The sequence below is a fragment of the Bemisia tabaci genome, chromosome 2, assembly GCF_918797505.1.
Source record: "Bemisia tabaci chromosome 2, PGI_BMITA_v3".
NCBI classification, from domain to species: Eukaryota; Metazoa; Arthropoda; class Insecta; order Hemiptera; family Aleyrodidae; genus Bemisia; species Bemisia tabaci.
In genome coordinates this window covers 2,496,015-2,517,477 of record NC_092794.1, presented here as the reverse complement: position 1 = coordinate 2,517,477, position 21,463 = coordinate 2,496,015, and the positions used below count along the sequence as shown (strand labels likewise).

Sequence of the window (21,463 nt, the reverse complement as noted above, 5' to 3'; positions counted from 1 at the left end):
TGTGTAAGATTTTGAAGAAAAACATGTGGTTTTTTCTTAGTTCAGACTTTGTCTGGTGGCTCATTTTCATATTTTTTTTTAGTTTTTGAGAATGATCTCTTTTCTCATGCATGAGGTTCAAATTTTGAATGTTTGTGATTTTTATTGATCAACTTAATATTTGCAAGGTTGATCTGATTCTCTCTGGAAAATGTTAGGTGATTGACATTTTCAATATTATTCGTTTGTAAAATGTCTTTCAGGGGCTCAGCATAAAATAAGAAGAGTGTAATCTTGGCAGTTTAGAAGTTTAGTCACTAATAATTTAACGTTCCTGCCAGTAGAGGAGTTTTGTGAAATGCAAACGTTGTTCCCTTAATTGAAAAATTAATTTCAGTAGTAATTTTATTTTATATTTTCATGTGCTTTATTATTTTTTTTGTCATCAGGTGCCACCTTCACCTGGAAAATACTCATCGGACACAAATGACAATGGGGGTTTTGACTCTGGGCATGGGAGTAGCCTAGACAGGACTTATGATCATCGCTCAGATAATCGCTCTATGGACCATCACAGATCTCCGAGCCAATATTATTATAATGTAAGTAGGAGGCATAATCATCATCACAGGGAGCCTAGCGGCTTAGATCTCACGCATCGTGATCAGCGAGGAAGCGCTTTCGAGTTGTATAAAAAACCATCTGACCCACGCAATAATATTCACTACCCAATAGAACATACTTTAAGGTAGGGTATTACTTATTTGGAGGGATTTCTGCATAAGCAGAAACCAAGCTGTTTTTCAGAACAGTAGAGAGGATGATTTTTGAGGTAGCAAAATTTGATAGCTGAACAATATTGTGACCGGTTCAAAGTCATGTAATTCAGTCCCTCTGTGCAATGCTGTGACTTTAAAATACTCAATTTGAAATTTCTAACAGCAGGAAGATGGATATCTCTCAAATGAATTGATTGTTTTATCCATCGAAACGGTGAACATCTTGCAAAAGTAAAAAATGAAAATAATCAAGTTGTAAACTCCTACCGAACTTATGAAGAACCTCTGTTTGAATTATCTACTTTATTTTCCTTAATGATACTTTTCTTTAAACAGAGCAATCTGTAACTCTGTTTTCAATTCGTTTAAAAAAACTCAACATATTCATAATCACAGTCTTCAGCTGCGGGCACTGAATTCTTTCAGCAAGCATTGAATTTTACTACTTCAAAAAATATCACAATTAAATATTGACTGAATTTTTTCTTTGCCTCAATGTCCCACACCTTGTTGCCTTTCATTATTTACATAAATTTAAATAATTCAATATGTGTATTAATGTGTATTTAATTGTAATGTATCTTTCTTTTTGTAGCAATCATTGATTTTTAAGTACATTACTGGTATATATTTACCTTAAGTACCTAAAACTTGCATTATTGATAACGATCTTAAGTCAATGCATGAATTTATGGAAAGTGTCAATTTTTCATTAACATTACTGTTGTATCTTTATGATCTGTACCATATACTGTTTAATGCCGTATTAAAAAGGAATATGAATCTTTTTATATTTCTTCAACCAGTTAATAATTAGATTATTCGGAACCTTCAGAATACTCGTGTTTCGAAATACCTGTTTTTTTTATGGATATGACACTTAGTGCAACGTTTTTTTTACATCAGTGCCTTTTTGAAATCCAGCCTTGTGTGTCCTATTTCATTCTGTCTACTAGTGTTGCCGTGATCTCATCCTACTACATAGTGCTCTTATTTTAAAAGTAAACGTTTTCAATACTTGACATTTTCCTTTTTTATTATATGCAAAGTATGAAACCTTCAGCAATTGAGCTTTCACTCCAGGAACCTACTTCATAGCAGAGTCCCTAAAATAGCCAGTCAACAGCCATTATTGTATTGATTTCTAACTTCGTCTCATCCTTGTCCCTTGAAATCAAACAGAGAGACAGTCTATCCTCTACAATGACCGTTGAGGTTCATGCAAATATAATAATTTCAAATTAATTTTAAAATTTTGTGATTTTAGTGCCATTTGCTAAAAGTAGATTTAGTGAAAGTTAGTAATTTTTAATCATTCCTGACAGGGCGGAGGGTTTAAAAAATAAGTTCACTTGGAGTACTGATGCTGCATCTATGTCGATGGCTAGGTGGAAAATGCATATCTTCAATTGTGACGTTGTAAATCATTGCTCATGCCAACCAACAGTTTTTTCTGAACTGAAATTCCTCATTGATTTCTTCACATAAAGTTAATAATAATTCACTGAAAGTTTGAAGCCGATATGTATTTTTTAAAATTTTCTTTAAAAAAGATATGTACAACGTTCGGAGGTTTTCAAACGTAGAAATGGAGGTACATATTTTACTACTCGAGCCATCGAGGTATGCAATTCTAAATTCAGCAAAAGATCAATTAATTTCTCTTCTTCCCCCAGCATTTTTTAAAGTATTTTCTTCTTCTCTTTCAAAAGCATAGGTCTTTACACGTGTGTCCTTTTAATTGTTCAACTTTAAAAGGAGTAAGTAGCCTTTGAATTTCCTTGATTATTGGAGTAAATAATTGTAGATGAAATTCTTAAGCTTCCCGGTATTTCCTATTTATTAGCAATTAAATTATGGCGCCCTCAGTTTTTTTCTTTTCTTTTTTTTCTTCATATATATATTGTTTATAACTATTGGACAAGATGTGTTGGAAAGTAGATATACCCTAAAATAAACCTGGTCCCCTTTTTATTGCTGTATCTCTGGAAGAAATAACTATTCTGTAATCTTTTGCTGCAACTCTAGAGGGCACGACCCAGTTAGAAAGCAACTTAGCCTTACGCTCTTTTGTCTACATTGAAATCCCTCATTGTCAGTGCAAATCTATCGTTCAAAGAGTTGAATGTCCCATACTTGACAAATAATTTGTGCTTCGGAATGATTTTACTGAACTCATTTAAAATCTGGTACTTCAGAGATAGACAAAAGAATGAATGCATGTCTTACATCACATTTGAATGATCAATTATGTTGAAAATTCCTTCAGCAGAAAAATAGAGGGAAATTTTGGAGCAGAAACAGAAAACATAATAAAACTGAAAAGTTTAAAGCAGAACAGCCTAGCTTTGGTTAAAATTTTGTATATTTGTCGCTCATCGTGCTCTTGCACAACAATCTTCTTTCGGTCCCCGTTTTTAGTTCAAGAATTTATGATTTTTTAACAAACTGTATCATTGATTTTTTTGTAAATTTTCTTGATGTTTATACTCATTTATTATTTCTTTGTAATTTTACTTTCCAATTGACTTCTTAATCTGTCATAGTTTTTCTCTCTCTTTTTCCCCATTTATTTGCTGAGATTTTATGTACTATCAGCAGAGAGGAAAAGGAGACAAATCTCCATATTTCGAAATAAATTTTTTTGCCTTTATCTAAACTTTGTTGTTTTAAGTTTAAATTGTTGATAATAATCATGATTAAAAGAAAAACCTTCATTTCATTTAAATTTGTGCCTTTATTTTTTTAACTCTCATCCTGTCAATTGAGGACTTCGGTGCGAAATGGGTACTTCTTAGCTTAGTTCCTATGTTTCAGAATTTATTTTTACGTTTTTACTCCAAACAGAAAAAAAAATACCTGCACAGAGATGTGAATTCAACAGAATATTCTTCATAATTTTAACGACATCTTCAGCACAAATCTCAAGTTCAAAAATACCTTGAAGTTTCGCCACAAAAAAAGACATTGTTGGGGGGCTATTCTGAAACACTGCCAAGAAGTTGTGCCCTTTTTGCACCCAAGCCTCCAATTAGTTGGTAGTATTTGTAATGAAAGGAATTTTGTACAATTGAACCGAGTTTAACCACTACTTTTACTCCACAAACCCTTGGGGTCGGGAGCCCCTAAGGTCAATTTGAATGTTCAAAATTTTGGTGCTCATCGGTTATTCATCGTGATGAATATTGATGGATTTTTGAATTTAAAAAAAATGCCAACATCTCATAAACCATTGGTCGTAAAGCAAAATAGACAAAATGTCCCAGCTCCTCTATAATCCTGAGATTACTCCTCTAGAATTGCACCAAGTTCTTGCTTCAAGTTTGAGCGGAGAAGGTTTCAAGCTTTTTAGATTTTACCACCATAAGACTTAACGCTAAGAACAGAGTTAAATGCCCATATTAAAGGTCAAAATATTATTTTTTGACTCTTAATTGTTGATCTTATTATTTTCCAAAAATGACTTGGCGCGTTTCTGTGAAACTCAGTTTAAATGAAATAAATCAAAACAAACCATGTTCATAGGATTCACTTGTCGGACTTCCTTTTTGTCCGAATCATTCATTCATCATTATTTTCAGTGTAGACACATTCAATTGCAAATTGTAGTATACAACACGAAAAGTGGGGACTGACTTGGAGTACTGTTTAAGGGTTGAAACGCAAGTATATTGGCACACTCAAAGGACCAAGGCTCGCTAAAATTAATCAACCCTTAAACAAAAGTTGAGCCGCTAACCTGACTCGGCCTCATATTTTGCATTAAATATTTTCCAATTCTTACTACGGCAGAGATTGATCTTTGTTCTATGAGCATTGATCAGAGGGGTGCGGGGCTTGATTCTTTTGAATGGACAATTTATAGGGTAAGAAAAAAGCGTCACAAGTAATAAAAGAATAGTTTCAATTAGCTTGAAGTATTTATTCAATTTGTTACACAGCCAAAAGCCAATGACATAAAAATGAAAATATAAAATGATAGAGGCATTAAAAAAGAAAATAGGAGGGGTTAAAAACTTAATAATAGCCTGAGTAGGGATGATAAGTAGGAGAGAGGGCTGATCGAGGTGTGAGATAAGTGGGAAGAGTGGGCGACAAGGGATATGACTGGTACGTGGGAGAGGAGGGGATAAGATTCGTTGCTGGAGGGCGCGGCAACGAAAGGTCCACCGATTGCGAGTGTAAATTAACCACTCTCAAAACATCAGAGTATGCGTGAGATGGATTGGTCCCATACAGAGGGCGAGGATACTTTGGAGGAGACACTTGAAGGTTGGAGTAGATATGACCTAAAGCAGGACAGCGCGATAGGTCTGCGGACTCTAATGATTCAAAACTGAAACCTCTTTCATCAGTTCCATTATCGTACAATTTATACAGGCTAGATCTCTCTTCCATTACATCATACTGCTTTAGAAGAGTTGGAGAGCGTTCTTCTAATAACTCGTATTGTTTGAATAAGTTGAGTCTTTCTTCTGAAGCACTGATTAATCGCTCGTCTAGAGGGTCATACTTTAGGCCTCGGTCATCTAATGGACTATAGTGCTTTAGGAATGGTAAGCGATCTCGGTTCTCATATTGTTTGAGAAGACTAGATTTTTCTTCAATGCTCTCTGGGTATGATTTGTAAGCAAGGACGTCAATTTGGAGCCGATCCTTTGAGCTGAGACACAGATTTTGAACAGGATTTTCGCACTCATCACCAGACATATCATCTGTTTTATGGAGGTAGTTTTCGTTTTGCTCAGCAACACGAACAACATCAACAGGAGAGAGATGTAAGCTGTACGGAGCACCATAGTGAGGAGGTGTAATTTCATCGTGATAAGCTGAGGATATGCTGTGGAAAGAGTAAAATTAATTAGCAATCTACCCGATTTTCATGAGAGTATTTTCAAAAATATGGTACAAACTATACAGGACTCCTATATTTGATAAGAATACTTCAGATTTAGTGGCACGAAGACTAAATTCTACAGAACAAAGCTGACTTACATCAATTGGGAGTCGATAGAGAGAGATCTGAAGTATTATCCCTTCTTGAGACTCAATCGACTTAAAAGATTGATGGTATACTAAACAGTTTTTCTCAAATTTGAATTTTTGGTGATGGAAAATATACGATCAACAAAGCTCAAGGTCACTCTCGATTGATTTTATTCGAAAAAAAAGTAGCCGAGTTATTCATAGTATGACAAAGATGATTTTTGATCTCTTCTCAAACCAGGACTGTTGGAGATGAAGAGGCACAAACTTTACGCAAGTTAGGACACATTATTTTTCATCATTCAAACCCTTAAATGGACGTAATGGACCACTAGACAAGGTATGAAGTTAAGCATTCTGATGCATGTCTCCTGACCGAAATTTCACGTAGAACACGATTTGCGCGACGAAAATTACTGAAATGATTTCCTAACTAAGATATTCAAAAAATGTTTCCTGACACGTAATTTCAAACCTCCCGCTCATGAAAACACACTCCTCTGTGAGTCAAATCGCATACTAAACTTTACCATGACAATCTCTACGGTATGAAAATCTGGAAACTTCAATCTTGACGCTTTGGCTCAGCTGTGGCAAATTGTATACACTTTGAACGATGAAGGGTGGGGGAGGAACAATGATCGATTGAGAAGCCTGCCGTAACCGTTGTAATACACGATTGGACTCACGTAGAGCATTGCGCTTCTTGTGACCGGGCAATTCAAATTTCCCGTAAACAATGTAAGATAAAAACTTTAATATCTTAATTAGGAGTTAATCTCAGTAGTTTTCAATGCAAGAATCGTGTTTTACGTGAAATTCTAATTGAGAAACATGTATCAGAATGCTTCAATTCGTACCTTGTCTAATGGTCCATTCTGCTAAATGGAACTACGGACGAGTGGGAAAGATGGAATATACCCTAGAAAGCTGCACAAGAAACAATGTAAACGTGGGCGTGATTCCCTTTGGAGAAATGGAAAAGCGGGATTTTACATTTTACCAAACGGAACTAAGCGCCCATTGAATGCGGCACTTATGATGAGCCGTGGGCATATGACAAGAGCGTCATGAAGAGGGCTAAAGCAGTTAAAGCAGACCCTGAGCAACGATGGCGGCGGCTTCGTCGCCGCTGACGTCACTGGCACTTTATAATTCCCATTTATTCTAACGGCCCTCGACTAACATGCACACCCAGTTCTTTCCCACCTGTCTCTGCTTCCGTTTAGCAGAAATACATCAAAATGGTTCCTGGGCTTTGTGCCAAAGCATAATTTGGTGAGATTTTGATTAAATAGAGAGAACTGAATATATCTGAATTTCTCATAAGAAGGAATTTCAGTGAACAGGATCGAGGTAAGACCTGCCGAATTTTTCTGCAGGAATTTAAAAAATCGATCTAAGACTGTATCAACCTGAAGAGAAAGAAAATGAACTGATAAAATGACTAAATGCATTCAATTTTAAAAAAGCTGAAGATTACCTGATATCCAGTGAACTAGATTGAGATTCCGGATGAACAGACAAATTGAACGGAGGCATTAGCACAGGTGACTGAGAACTTACTCCTCTCTGCTCATCATCGTGATCCATTCCAGCGGGGACGCCCGCTGGATCATGGGTGATGGTGAAATTAATAGGCGAATGATCAACATTGATCACTTTCTCTACAGCATCAATTGCAGCTTCAACCAGAAGACTTGCGTTGGAAGAATCTGTGCGTCCATATGGATACAACCCTTTGTTTTCTATTTCAGTTTCGCATTCACTGGATAAAGGCAGCATGGACGGCTTCTCTCTTATTTCTGATACTATCTCTTCATGGTACCCCTTCACACTGCTTTTCATGATAACACTGGAGCTATGAGCACTATCACTTTGCTCATCGAAGTTACTGCTACAATTAACTGCGACATTATACTGGTTACTGGAGATATCAGTTTCATCATGGCTTGTCATGTTAACTGGACTTGAAAGCCTACGATTCTTAGAGCTGATCTCTGAAGGCGAAGGAGAAGTTGGTGTTTGGCATTGACTGTCAGAGTTTTCGCAACCTGCAAAGATAAAAGAAGGCTGGTCAAAGACGTGATTTACTCAAAGAGCAAAAATGCAGTATTTCTGATGGGCAAAATTACTATTAATAGTATATGCTAGTCAAGGGACTGGCTGTTGTTGTAAGTGCACTAATGACTCTTCGTATCAAGTTTCTGGTTGGTGAGAAATTTGTAAAGAAGAGGAATCCATTTTAATATGCAGACTTTTATGACACATTGGTGGATTAGAAAGTTTGAAGTGTTTCTGTGGTGGTACAGAAGATTTTATAAAACGCTCATTGGATTACAACACTTATTACACTTCCAGGAGAATAAAAAAATTTCTAATAATTAAATACCTACCTATTCTTTTTTGGCTTTATCCTTACTTTCAGAATAATTTAAAAATATACATCAACACCCGAGAAAGAACAGAGAGTCACTAAATATCATTTTTGGAATTCTTTTGATTTCCAAAATCATATCTTGCTTGTAATTAAATCTTTATTCCTAGACACTCGATGATTTTCTCAGAGTAACAGTGTATTCAGGGAAAACCGTAATGACAAAATTTCACACAACCATAAGATTAATATTTAATTTTTTACTTGAGATAACTGCACATACTTTGGGGCGATCCCGCTTGCGAATCACTCAGGTTTTCTCCAGCGTAAGCATTGAAAGTATACTCGACAGTCCGATGAATTTTAGGCATGTTCTCATCAGAAAGGCCATGAAATTTTTTGTAATGAAGTTGCAAACATTGTTTCGTTGTGAAGGCAGAGGAGCATTCAGCCACTGAGCACCTAAACATTTGAAGAAAAGCATATAAGTAACACTTATTCATCTTGCAACGAATATCAATTTGGATTGGATTAAGTAATCTCCGTTGCGAATGTACAAAATAGAATCTATTGAGGAGATATGATAAAATATTTTGAGCTCAGCCGATTTTTCCCCTTTTTTTATAGGAATGGAAGAGTAGATACTGATTAAGAGGTTAAATTCATAAAGTAAGTAAGAAAACAGCAAAGCTCGAAAAATAAATTCTTGTGTTTTAGACATTAGCGGACTCTAGGAATCCGAACATGGATGGATTATTGTTGATGAAAAAAAAAGATGAGGTAAGCAGAGAAAGCTAGAATAAAAGGAGAAAAACTACCTGAAAGGTTTGATGCCAGAATGCGTGAGCATATGAATTTTCAAATTTGACTTATTCTGGAAACCTTTTCCGCACTGTTGGCAGGTGAACGATACTCTCTCGCTCTTGTGATGCACTTCTTTATTATGTCGCTGCAATGCAGCCCTTGAGCCAAGTACCCTTAAACAACTCATGCACTGAAATTCTGCTAGAATAGATGAAATATCTAAAAAATAAGAAAAAGTCAATTATTAGATATAATGACTAGCTATATCATTAATCATTATTGCTAAATAACGTTCAGCAGTGATAATTTTTTCTGATGTGGACAACTTAACCCTCAATCAAGCTACATGGACAAGAATGAATCGGGAAGTGCCATTTGTGGATGGGTGGAAATTTCAGTGCCTCTTCCAATAACTTGCCAACTTGTATCAAGAGACAGTGTGTGTTTTTATGAGACGATTTCATTGAATACCTTGGAATTTCCACCCAGCCATAACTGCATTGTTCAATGCAGACATATCAACCCAGTTCCATAATGTAATATACAAAAATGGCATTCCTCTATTTTCGTTTGAAAAAAAGAATCAGACTTTTCAGGATATACTTTTAACATACTTGTTTAGCCAAGAATGAGCTTATGGCTGGACTATTATTTTAAGAACTATCATGTGCCTTCACTAGGTTTTCTCAAATTTTGTAGAGGAATCTGGGCCTTTGGATTTAATTTTCTTTCGTACTGCTCGATACACAGAGGAGGGCATTTACGCTTTCAACGCCCTAGGCTAAACTTTGATATGCACCCTGAAAGTCAGCGCTCTTAGGGGCTGTCCCTACATTATGTAACGCTAAATTTGCGATTATTTGACACCCCCCCCCCTACCGCCCTGTAACGCTCCGTAACACTTGCCCAGACCCCCCCCCCCATGATAAAAAATAATCTAAAAATCACCATACAATTACTGAAAAGATTGGCGTTTTTATTTGAAGAGGAAAAGTGGAAGTATTGCACAGAATATTTTTGAGATTCTTTAAAACTTCTAAAGGCAACTGACGAAAAATTCTACAGAAAATCGAAAAAAATCATTTAAACTAGTTAAGTAACACTTTGCTCTGTACCCGCACCCCCTTTAACACCGTAAAGCGCTGACCCCCGCTCACCCCTTGGAGCATTACATAATTTAGGGATGGCCCCCTGCTGGTGGTAGGAGGGGTCGTTTCCGGCCCTCTCCTCCCCTTCAGATCAAGATCAGGATTTAAGGTGTTGAGAAAATATTTTAAATTCATCTCTAAAAAGATACTTTGAACCCCAGACATAGGTAAAAGCTGTTTGCTTGAAAAAATCGAAAAATAAAAACATTTTTCTTCTAAATTCCCTCAAAGTTGGGTGAACATACAGTAAAAGCTAAAAGGGTTACAACAATTTCTTGATGGTAAAGGTCCAACTCGAAGCATTCAACACCCATTCAAAATAAATTTCTTTTGTGAACAGATATAGTTGTGAACATACCGCCATGCATTCGTTTGATATGAACTTTCAATTTCTGGGGCTGACAAAATTTTCGTCCGCAAAAATCACATAAAGGTCTCAGCCGCTGAGGATTTGATGAACACCCATAAGTTTTATGCATATCCAAATAGTTTAGTCGTAAGAAAAACTGTAAAAAATTGAAGACAAAGAATTAGTACAAGAAAAAAGTACATGAGAAGACTAATCAAAACTTTTGCTTTTTTTTTCCCTCATCAAGTTTTTGTAATACTCAAAAAACTGAAAAGGGTCTTTGATTTAAAGACCGACAGGGTGTCTACTAAAACAGGCTGGTCAAAAATAAGTACTTTTATAGTACTTTTTCAGTACATTCTCAAGAAAGACAGAAAAATTCCGTACTTTTTCAGTACCTCCATTTGACGAAATTCGAAAAATTTCAAAAATTTGAAATTGTGCCAAAAATGACAAAAAATTAAAAAAATTCCGGACCTTTTTGCGGAATTTCCACACTTTTTCAGTACTTCCAGACCGCCCTTAAAAAATCAGTACTATTTCCGAACTTTCCTGGAATTCCGGGCTTGTATACACCCTGACAGACCTTTAAAATAGGCATTTTGATCCAGGTGAAAATCTGTCAACTGGAGAATGGTTAGTGAGGTCTCTATGAATCAGTAACTGGTTAGAGTAAAGTCTTTTGGTTAGACTACTTTCATGAGCAATGTTTTCTCCCCCCAAAACCTTTTGAAACTCCAAACAGTAAACTAATGTAATAAATCCTTTTTTACTTATTTGTGCAGAAATTTTCTCCAAACGATGTGTTTTCGGCCATCGGGCCATCATCATTCATCCAGCACAGACTGCAACTCAAGCAACTGAGTCACCGTCTGTATCTTATGACATCCAAACGAGCAGTAATAAAATAAAATTTCCAGACAAAAGGGTGACCAGGTTTCAGTAAACTCTTACACTCCCCGTAGGTAAACCTTATATAAATTTTAATGCTCCATCATTTTTTGCTAAGGAGATTTTTGGTTGCAACAATCAGAAATTTTGACTCAGGACATAGGACAGTAACAAGTGAAGAAATGAATCTTTACCTTCTTACAGAAAGGGCATTGATATGCTCCTTTCCCTCTATGAAGTTCTGCGGCATGTTTGACAATATTTTGCTTGCCTAGGACAGCAGCGCCGCACACTTTGCAATGGTACTTGCGCACTGTCAAGCTGCAGTTTGCATCGTGAAATATTTGACAGTGCAGACGATAGTAGAAAATATGATTAAACTTTATATTACATCCACCACAATCTGAAAATAAAAGAAGAGCGATCCATCAAACATCTCGAGGGTCCTTTAATTCTGTAGGTTACAACTTTTCAAGTTATTTCTGTTTTTCGTACACACAAGGTATAAAAAGCTAAATTGCTAAAACTGCAGAAAGTAATGAGCATTCAAAATACAAAATTGTTCTGGCACTAGGCAAACAGTTGATATGGTGAAAAATGGATCACCTGACCGAGTAAGAATTACAACTAAAGTTTATTAATTATGTAATTAATTAATTAGGCAAATAACTGTAACAGGGTTTCACAGTTTCACACACATTTCCTTCCACTTTTGATACAAGACGCCTCTAATCTTATCAAAACAAATCAACTCAAAAGAAACTTTTTCAACTGAAAAGTATACCGAAATTAGTTTAGTGCTCTATCTGACTTGAGTAAACTTTGCTTCCTCCTGGGTGGAAAATGCGAATTGAGGTTTACAAAAATTTCACTCTCTCTTTTTGAATTTTGAAAGGTCCATTGCTGATTGCATCCATTGTATGCTATGTAAAATTTCGTTGAGGAAACATGTTTTGAGGGTCTTAATTACGTAACCTGTCCAATCATCTGCGAACGCTATATATTACATTATCCTGAAATGTTTTCCAGATCTCATACTTGGAAAGCCCAAAAGTAGACTGGACAAACAAATCAAATTCGAATTTTTTTTTTGGAGATTCCAATAAATTTTAATTACATTTGAAAAAAAAAGAAAAATATAGTACAATATAGTATAAAGAGAGAAATATTACTTTCCAAACCACGAGTCATTACCTACCTTGCACCAATTCTAATTTGAAGACCTCCTCACAGGTGCAAATGTTTTACAAAACATATGATATACTTAAACATTGATGGCTAAACTCCGAAACAACAGATCTCCACTCATGATAAAGTGGAGTTCCTATCCCACTTCATTGTTTATTGGAGAACTGATTGACATAATTAAGTACTAAAAAACTTTCATAACCCATTGCTTTCTTCCTGTATTCGAAGATTATTCTGTGAGAACTCCAAGCAATTACGTTGGCTAATTTCTTTTTGAAAAATAAAATACATACGAAAATTTTGAAACCTGGTATCCTGTTCCACAAACAAAATACCAGGTTTCTGAGTTTAGCCAGTATACTTGGATAGTTCTTTAAAATCAGGTTATTTTCTAAGACTATTATAAAATATTTCCACTTGATGGAGGACTTACTTTTTTTGTTCACTTTCTTATCATCCCAAACTTTGGCAATGTTGTCTGTCCAATACAAAAGTTCTGATCCTGTGACTATAGTTGCTGTGGATACAAAGTACAATTGTGAATCACGGGTGACTATTGACACATTAGAAGTTTCTAATGATGGTGCTGGCCTTATATGAGACAACCAATTGCTTAGATTTAAATTTTCAGTGCTTAAATAGAACAGCTTCCCGTCATTATCTTGCACCTGGAAACATAGGAAATTATTTAATACATTCGTTCTGATCACCTACTACACTAATTTTGGGAATAGTTTCACATTTCGTCCGGAAGTCATTTTAAATGTTGTGCTTTCATGTGGGTTGATGATTGTGATACAAGCATCCTTATTTTGACCTGTCCAAGGAGTGTAAAAGTGAGGAATCAAAACAGGTGAGGATATTTTTACTCTGTTGAGAATAGAGTAAAAATCGCTGATCCACATTCATCTGGTGGAGAAACTGCGAGATACCTACAGAAATCTCTTAGCCCTCCTTCCCCATTTCAGAGTCTTCAATTTCAACTTTTACGTGGAAAATGTTCAAAAAATGGACTTTTGCCCTCTTGATGCACAAATTTCTGCAATTTTCACAGCAGTAATGAAAAACTATGCAATTGTAAAATACACAATTTATGCTCAGGGGCATACGATTTTTCAATTTTGGAAATCTGTTTTTGGCGCCTTTCAATTTTCGCACGCTACCTATCACGACCTTCAGGTCGTAAGATCAAACTATTTGCATCCTTGGAGGCACTCAAAAAATGTTGATGATTACAAGGTGAGCACCAGTCTTCAGACTTAGTTCTACAACTTTTTTTAGCGCTCTATTCACAAAAATTATTCCTATCCATCCACCAAAAATTCAATTAAACACAACGGTATTGTAAAATTTACTTCCACTTTTTTACAATCAATGACCTACTTATATCTGAACTCGACTGGGAACAAAATACATACAAAACTAAATTAAATACTGAATGCAGTTTAGGCAAAATAGAAAAGGTGTTTAAGTATTGTGTGACATACCTCATTTCGGTTTTTTTCTACCCCACTGCAATACATTCATACTGATGACCCAGAACCCTCCGTTTTACATTATTTAAAGGGTAGCATCCCTTTGAAACTCAATCATTTTCTGAGGAAAACTTTTAACTTTCTGCACATCCAGTAATACTGGGATATGATACCCAAGTGCATTTTGTTTTACTTAGGTATGCTCTTTAGTGATGAATTTGACTCAGCGATCAGACATGTGATAGGTAGAGACCACTTTTCAAATAAAACTAATTCCTACAAATTTTCCTTATGATTCCTTTCAGGGTGCTCTGTGTTACATATATAGATAAAAAATAAGTGACTCACCTCCCAAATACTATGCATATTACAATCATCTGGAATATCCTGCATTTTGATAGGTTCTCCGATCAGCGGGCCAAATTCTGTAAACTGGGGAATCTGGAGTCTGGCGACTACACTATAATCATGACTAGATTTAATTGACTTGAGTTCTAAGCATTCCGGAAGAGAGCATTTTGAGAAGTTCAACTCTTCATCACTATCACAGACTGAATTCGAATGAACAAACACATCGCCTTTAATCCAATCTTCATGCGATATCGAATCTTTAATCCTTTTAATGGGACAAAAGACAGGGCAAACTGTGCCTTGGTGAAGCTGATTGCAATATGGACAAGGTTTTTTTGAGCTCCCTCCAACTTTGCTTCCTTCCTTTTCTGATCTTGATTTCCTGACCAAGCTTGCGTTTGCTTGTGCATTTAGATTGGTCCTTGCCAAAGCGAATTTATCTCTCCTTTTTTGCGCTTTTCTGCTCATGTTGCTCCTGGAATATAGAGGACAAGAAGATAGTTAATGCCTCCCAACTTGTTTTTGGGTGGTAGTTTCTGACAGACTACAGCCGTTTTTCAATGTGAGTTCCATGAGTTCTAGTAATAGGATCCTGCTTAAATTTTGGATCATGATGTAGATAAGTTCAGAGCCCTAAAATTTTTAGGCCTGTTAGTCAATATGACCAATGTGACCTAAGATGAAATAAGATTATCCTAGACCACGGCAGTTATTGTGACCAATCATGGAAATATTGTGTTCTACATTGTTTTACAGAATTTATCTTACTTTGTTTTTTGGAATTTAAATTATAGAGTTTGTCTATAGACTAGATGAACAGAGCAAATCATACCTTAGAAAAACTGAGAAAAATTTTGCAAAATTTAGTAAGCAAAAGGATGTGTCCCATTAAGGAGGGTTTTTTGGCCCAAAAGGTTTGAGGGTCTAAGCATGTTTTTAGCTTAGACCCTAAAACATTGAGAAACACTCATTTTAGCTTAACCGGTTGTGTCTCTAAGGAATTGCGAGCAGTTGAAGTTCACTGATTATGCCGATTACGTGCTGATTACTGTTCACTGTGCGCTGATTAGCTTGACCACTGTGTGCCCGTCAAACGGACTATGCACTACATTAGTCACTTAAGTATTGTTAAATATTTCAAAAACTATTCTCAGACTTATAGGGTTAGGTACTTTTGCAACTACTGAAATTGAAAACATTTGTACGAAATTCAAATAAGTTTCATACATTTATTTATTTTCCAGGATTATGAAAAGTGACATAAGTTCACTTTTAAGTGCCAGTACAAGGGACTACCACTTTCATATTCGAATATGTTAATCTTTAGTACACCCATTACAACATATTTAAAGGAGAAAGTGGTAGTTGCTATTGTGCTCATACATAAAAAATCTAATTTAGGACCGAAAACGAGCAATTATTCGAGAAAACTGCAAAACTTACTTTGCGCTGGTAAATCAGGCAAAAACCTTCCAAAAGCACCTCAAATAAAGATAAGTTCTCACAGGGTGGATGATTAAGAATCGATTTGACCATACATGACATTATTCTAAGCTGTTTCAATTTTCGACCAAAGTTAGGACCAAAATACCCTCCTTAATGGGACACATTCTTTAGAATTTTGATGCATGGTATTCCTCCCCTGATTGGATCACTTGCCCCTTGGTGAAGAAAGGACGTAAACTCAATGCCCCTTTGCTATTTTACCCGGGTGACCATCTGGGATGCAGATTTTTGAGTTTTTTTCCAACAATCTCCATTTAAAGGGAAGGATTTAATCTGCAAGGCCTTGAAAGCTGTGTTTGAATATCTGCTATAGTTTGCTCAAAGAACAAACTTTTGCATCATTTTTAGAAGCCCTTGAATTTGAATTTATGCTGCCCTGAAGACATGTGAGTATGTAAAGAGGGGAGATGATTCACGGCTTTTCTGTTTTTGGTGTGAGCTCTAAGTGAGCGAGAAAAAATACATCATTTTACAAATTGTTTCCAGTTTCTCTGCATTTAAAGCTTTTGTATCCAAGTGGGTTGGATTTTCTTTTTTTTTTGTTTTTTTGTTGTTGAGAGTGCAGTTCAAAGTAAAGTAATTATTTTGGGTAAAAAAAAGAATAAGAGGAAACAAAAAAGAATCATGGCTTATGAATGATAAAATCTTACCCTCTTGAAAGAATGTTGGGTTTTGCTGTGGAATTAGGTGGCTCCACTGCAGTACTCATTTCAGCTATGTCATTCAAGTTTCTTTGGTTTTCAGAGGAAATGGGCGAGGGAGAGTGCTTACTGACTGGCGATGCTGGATTTTGAAAAGCTAGTTCTGGCTCATGATGTTTAATTTCATGCATATCGACCGCCAATGCTTCCTCATGGGTAGAGTTTTCGAATACAGAGGCTGGATTGTTTCCATCATTTTTGATGGGATGACTCGCTAGTGATGAACCGTCGTGGATTTCAGAAGTTGGCCTATCAGTTTCTTGTGTGTTTTCGATTTGAATTTGTTCCCTTCCGGCACTTAAATTGACATCAATATTGTCTTCTGAAACATAAATAATAAAATAAAACACGAAAATGAATAAAAGAGTAAATTGAATACGATTTCCTTTAAAATTGGTACACGCTCAGCTATTGTAATGAGGAGTTGATTAAAATTATTCCCACTCAAATCCGCTGCTTAGGACGCCCGCAAGAGCGAAAAGTTGTTTCTCCATATAGTATTACATTGGAGATACGCGGTTGTTAACGCGCATCGCGCCGAACAGGTTCAATCCTGTTGCGTGACGTCACTGCCTTATAGACGAAATATAAGGTTTTAGGCGGTATTTTTCAACGGATTTTTGAGGAAATTGGTAAGCGGGGGTATTTTTCAACGGGGATCTCGAATTTTTGGTCGGATTTTCAAAATCTCAAAATCCAAGATGGCGGCCGTGGCCTATAATGCTAAGTCGGCTCCTGTTCGATCGATTTTCGTGAAACTCGGTATCCGGGGGTACTTTTCGACGGGAAACTCGAATTTTTGGTCAGATTTTCAAAATTTCAAAATCCAAGATGGCGGCCGTGGCCTAAAATGCTAAGTCGGCTCCTGTTCGATCGATTTTCGTGAAACTCGGTATCCGGGGGTACTTTTCGACGGGAAACTCGAATTTTTGGTTAGATTTTCAAAATTTCAAAATCCAAGATGGCGGCCGTGGCCTAAAATGCTAAGTCGGCTCCTGTTCGATCGATTTTCGTGAAACTCGGTATCCGGGGGTACTTTTCGACGGCGATCTCGAATTTTTGGTCAGATTTTCAAAATTTCAAAATCCAAGATGGCGGCCGTGGCCTAAAATGCTAAGTCGGCTCCTGTTCGATCGATTTTCGTGAAACTCGGTATCCGGGGGTACTTTTCGACGGGAAACTCGAATGTTTGGTCAGATTTTCAAAATTCAAAAATTCAAGATGGCGGCCGTGGTCTAAAATGCTACATCGCTTCCTGATATCGATCGATTTTTGTGAAACTCGGTATTAGGAGGTGTATTTCGACGGGAAATTAGAATTTTAGGTCCGATTTTCAAAATTCAATAATCAAAAATGGCGATCGTGGTCTAAAATGCTACATCGCTTCCTTTCACAGATAAATAAAATGAAAAAGGTGGAAACCGATAAATCTGGTAAAAAGCAATCTAGAATTAACTGGTTTTTTGCATGATTTGCAAACCATTGAGTAACCTTTCTTCCTTCTTAACATTTGACAAGATTTCTTCATTTGCATTATAACAGTGCAATAAGCAATTTAAAACTGATTATTAGGAAATCTCTTTTGACTATCTTCATGGTGCACAATGTACAGGATTAGAGTAAATAAATTCAATGATTTTCAGGATTTCCTTTTTGCATCTCCTTCATTTGAAGGAAATTGTCAACATGTAAGCATTGTATTAAAGCTTGTTCAAATTAATAAAAGTAGACACTCACGGATATCGCTGCTAAAACTGTCCTTCGATGAAAAATTTCGGGAAATTTCAATTGCACCTGTGTGTCGTTGTGACGATTCAACCTTTGCTTTATTCTCATTTTGTTTGCTGAAAGAATTAAAATAAAATGGAAAAATAACAAATGCCACAGGGTAAAAAATACTAATGAATAGTTATGCTCGATGTTAGATGATTACTTGGACATCAATGGGTTATTTATATGTGAGTAGTTAGTTATTTTTCATTCAACTGAAATTGAGAGCTATTCCACTGGGTTTAATGACTTCAAGAAAATATGGAGGCATTGAGACGGCTAAGTGCAGGAACTTTCTTAGTTATATTTTCTTAGTTAGTTAGTAATTATAGACATCCATAGGAAAGGGACCTCAGTCCACAAAAAATTAGTCTCAGCAATTGAATATGCCCCAAAATCACAACTAGTTCAATTGTTCTCTTAAAATCTGGAGGAGTTTGAGGGTAAAACTTGTAAAGGTATTAAGCACAGTGACATTTCAATGCTACAGGACAAAAGGTGCAAGTGTGATGCAGCAATGTCACAAAGATTTTAAATAGACTTTCTCCTGTTGTTGTGGTAACATCGAAACAACATTACCTACATTAAAAGTAGGAAGGGTGGGACAGAATGATCTTTGTATATTTCAAAAGGTTGACAAAAGGAACACAAGCATGATAACTCAAAGAGGCTATCGAAGAGATTAAGACATCTATACCAAGATTTCAAACAGGGGAGCAAATTATTTCGACCGCACGGTTGAGACCAAATTTGTGGAAGTGCTCTGAAAATTTTGGAGGATGAGTTTTTTTTGTATTGTTTTGTTTGAAGGTTTTCACGTTATCAACTCTTGTGGAATGATATGATATGGGCACACACCCCACACATCCAAAAATAATAAAAAAATTTAACATAATTTCGATTAGCGCATTGTGTTGAACTTTTATGCAAAAGCCACGGTGTTGCAGAAAATTGAGGAGGCCTAGAAATATCTGCATCCTTGATCTCAAATTTTGACGCCATACATTGGCGAGTAGGCAAAATTTGGGTGTAAATTGAGGCAATAATTTACGAATAATCAGTCAAGTAGATTCAAACGTACCTGAGAAGACCCTCCAAGGTTTTCAAGAGATGAGCAACAAATGCCTCATCCGTCTCCAGATAAAGTTGTTTCTTCAACTGATTCCATTTTGAAATGTTGGACAGACCAATATTGATTCTCGGTGATGTATTTTCATCTGCATGAGTGTTGGAAATTTTGAGAAGCTTGGGTTTGACATTTCTGGACTTTTTGTTATGTTTTGGCATGCTGAGCTGTTCGAAACCTCTGAAATAGAAATTGAGGGTTGAAGTTTAGAAATGGGATGCTTAATTACATAATGCTTAATTGCAAATAATAAATTTTACCAAAAGGTTATTTTGCTCAAAGTAAAATGATGACTTCACAAAGCAACTCTTCCCTCCTTTTGATTAGAATAAGAGAGACCTGCAGGCCGATTATAGAACGTTCAAAGCAGCCCGATGAGACATCGTAGGGAAATACATTGCATCGTTGATATAAGGCTACGTCTTGTCTTGTCATGCCAACACAGTTTCAATTATCAAACCGCTGCCACTCTAGTTGCTCATAAAGCTATACAACCAGTAGGTATTTCCTGGTCGAAATACCCATGTGAGGAGGAATAGGAAAAAAGATACGAAGGACTGATAGTGATCATTGCAAGTAGATGATATTACTTTTTCCCTCATTTAAATTTATTTAGAATAATTGATCTTAGATGAGGCAGCTCTCTTCTATAACATTAAAGGTTCTCCATACATGTAAGTGGATAAAATTTGCTGTTATCAACTTATACCAATTGCAACTCCAATGACAATGCGTTATAGCAAACACCAGGATACCGCCATGGAGTAAGATACTCCGAAGAATTCCTTAATATGCATTAAAGTCATGAATGTATGATACAATCAAGACCATGCATTTGGATATTTCCAAGGGAGGATAGGCAATCCAGATTGTATGTAGTGGCATCCAGCCATGCTGTCTTGAGTGCCATTTAATTTCTGCGAACGCAAACCACTCTCGGAAAACAGATCCCCGGCCACACTCCTACAGTAGGCGTCACATGGCACTACATGTACACCAGGCTGTGTCAACTCAGGTGAAGGTGCGTCTTCATCCCCCTGGCTGTCTCACTTCAACCGTCGAAAGTCGGGCCTGGTGTGCGATCTAGATTGTGTTACAAGTCTATGATTAAAGTAAAAGACTTTAGCTGGCGTCGTAAGGATTTATTATTGCTTATGACATCCTGTTACAAGGATCAATTTTTGTAAGATGGACAAGTAGCATTGAGGGCAGAGAGAGACTATGAGGGATCATTCCAAAATACATGACACAAAATTATAGACTTTTCAACCCCCCTCCCCATACAAAGCGCTTTAGAGATGTAGATCTGTATCATTCAACATGGAAAAAAAAATAAGAAGCACTCTCCTATTACTTCCACAGAATCCCTTCTAAAGAAATATTTGAATGATATAATCGACGCATCTTTAGAATGGAAAAAACTTATGAAGTGTCATGCAGGGGCATTTCACTAACTTCGGCAGAGGAGGACCATGGCATGATAGGTCAGCAAAAAAATCAGTATTTTGATGATAATTGGGACAGTAAATGGGTTAGATATGAGAAACGAAAATAAGAAGAAAATAATTACCACATTAGACGCATGGCTTCAAAGAGTCACTTCATGATCACAGCGAAACCAGAATTGAGACAGCGAAAGGCAGAACAGAAAGGGGAACCCAAGTTATTAGCAATTGCTCTTTTTGAATATTTACAACATCCTTGAAAATTTCAATCACGGTACTCGGTAAACACAAAGGTAAACAGCGACATTAAAGGATTAAAATTGATCAATTTACCCACTGATTCAGTCGTCAACTTCGTTTGTGTACATTTGGAGAACTTTGATAAGAAAGTTCAACCTCTTCTTCAATACCATACCATCTACCCATACCTTCCAGCGCAAAAAGAGGTTAGGAACCTACTGGTTATGGCATCATATGGGGACTGCTGTATTCGAAATGAAAATTACGCGCAAAAATTTCACCACAGCTTAAAATTTCAAACGCGCACTTGAAAATGAAGGATTTTCATTAGAGGCATTAAAATTGCAT

General features: G+C 36.4%; 2 protein-coding genes across 14 annotated transcripts in view; one reads left to right on the top strand and one right to left on the bottom strand.

The window, feature by feature from the left end:
* The window catches only part of pyd (zonula occludens-like protein polychaetoid), a 321,021-nt gene extending 317,535 nt beyond the window's left edge, over positions 1 to 3,486 (top strand). For all 12 annotated transcript variants that reach the window (XM_072296556.1, XM_072296555.1, XM_072296554.1 and 9 more), the window contains one exon: positions 429 to 3,486. In XM_072296556.1, coding sequence (XP_072152657.1) covers positions 429 to 731 — 303 coding nt within the window. In that variant the 3' untranslated portion in view covers positions 732 to 3,486. The remainder of the gene's footprint in view (positions 1 to 428) is intronic.
* Positions 3,487 to 4,659: 1,173 nt separating this feature from the next.
* On the bottom strand, positions 4,660 to 21,305 carry LOC109035982 (uncharacterized). 2 transcript variants are annotated; one of them, XM_019049860.2, is made up of 12 exons: positions 21,001 to 21,305; positions 19,386 to 19,610; positions 18,272 to 18,378; positions 16,484 to 16,853; positions 14,325 to 14,802; positions 12,935 to 13,169; positions 11,508 to 11,716; positions 10,432 to 10,579; positions 8,940 to 9,144; positions 8,405 to 8,583; positions 7,228 to 7,798; positions 4,660 to 5,598 (listed from the first exon to the last, which is right to left on the bottom strand). In XM_019049860.2, the coding sequence occupies exons 2-12, from the start codon at positions 19,589 to 19,591 to the stop codon at positions 4,776 to 4,778; spliced, it is 3,531 nt and encodes a 1,176-aa protein (XP_018905405.2). In that variant the 5' UTR covers positions 19,592 to 19,610; positions 21,001 to 21,305; the 3' UTR covers positions 4,660 to 4,775. The 2 variants fall into 2 exon arrangements, with proteins under 2 accessions (XP_018905405.2, XP_018905404.2); XM_019049859.2 differs by having other exon boundaries at positions 16,484 to 16,856; positions 21,001 to 21,303.
* Between the last annotated feature and the right edge of the window lie 158 nt (positions 21,306 to 21,463).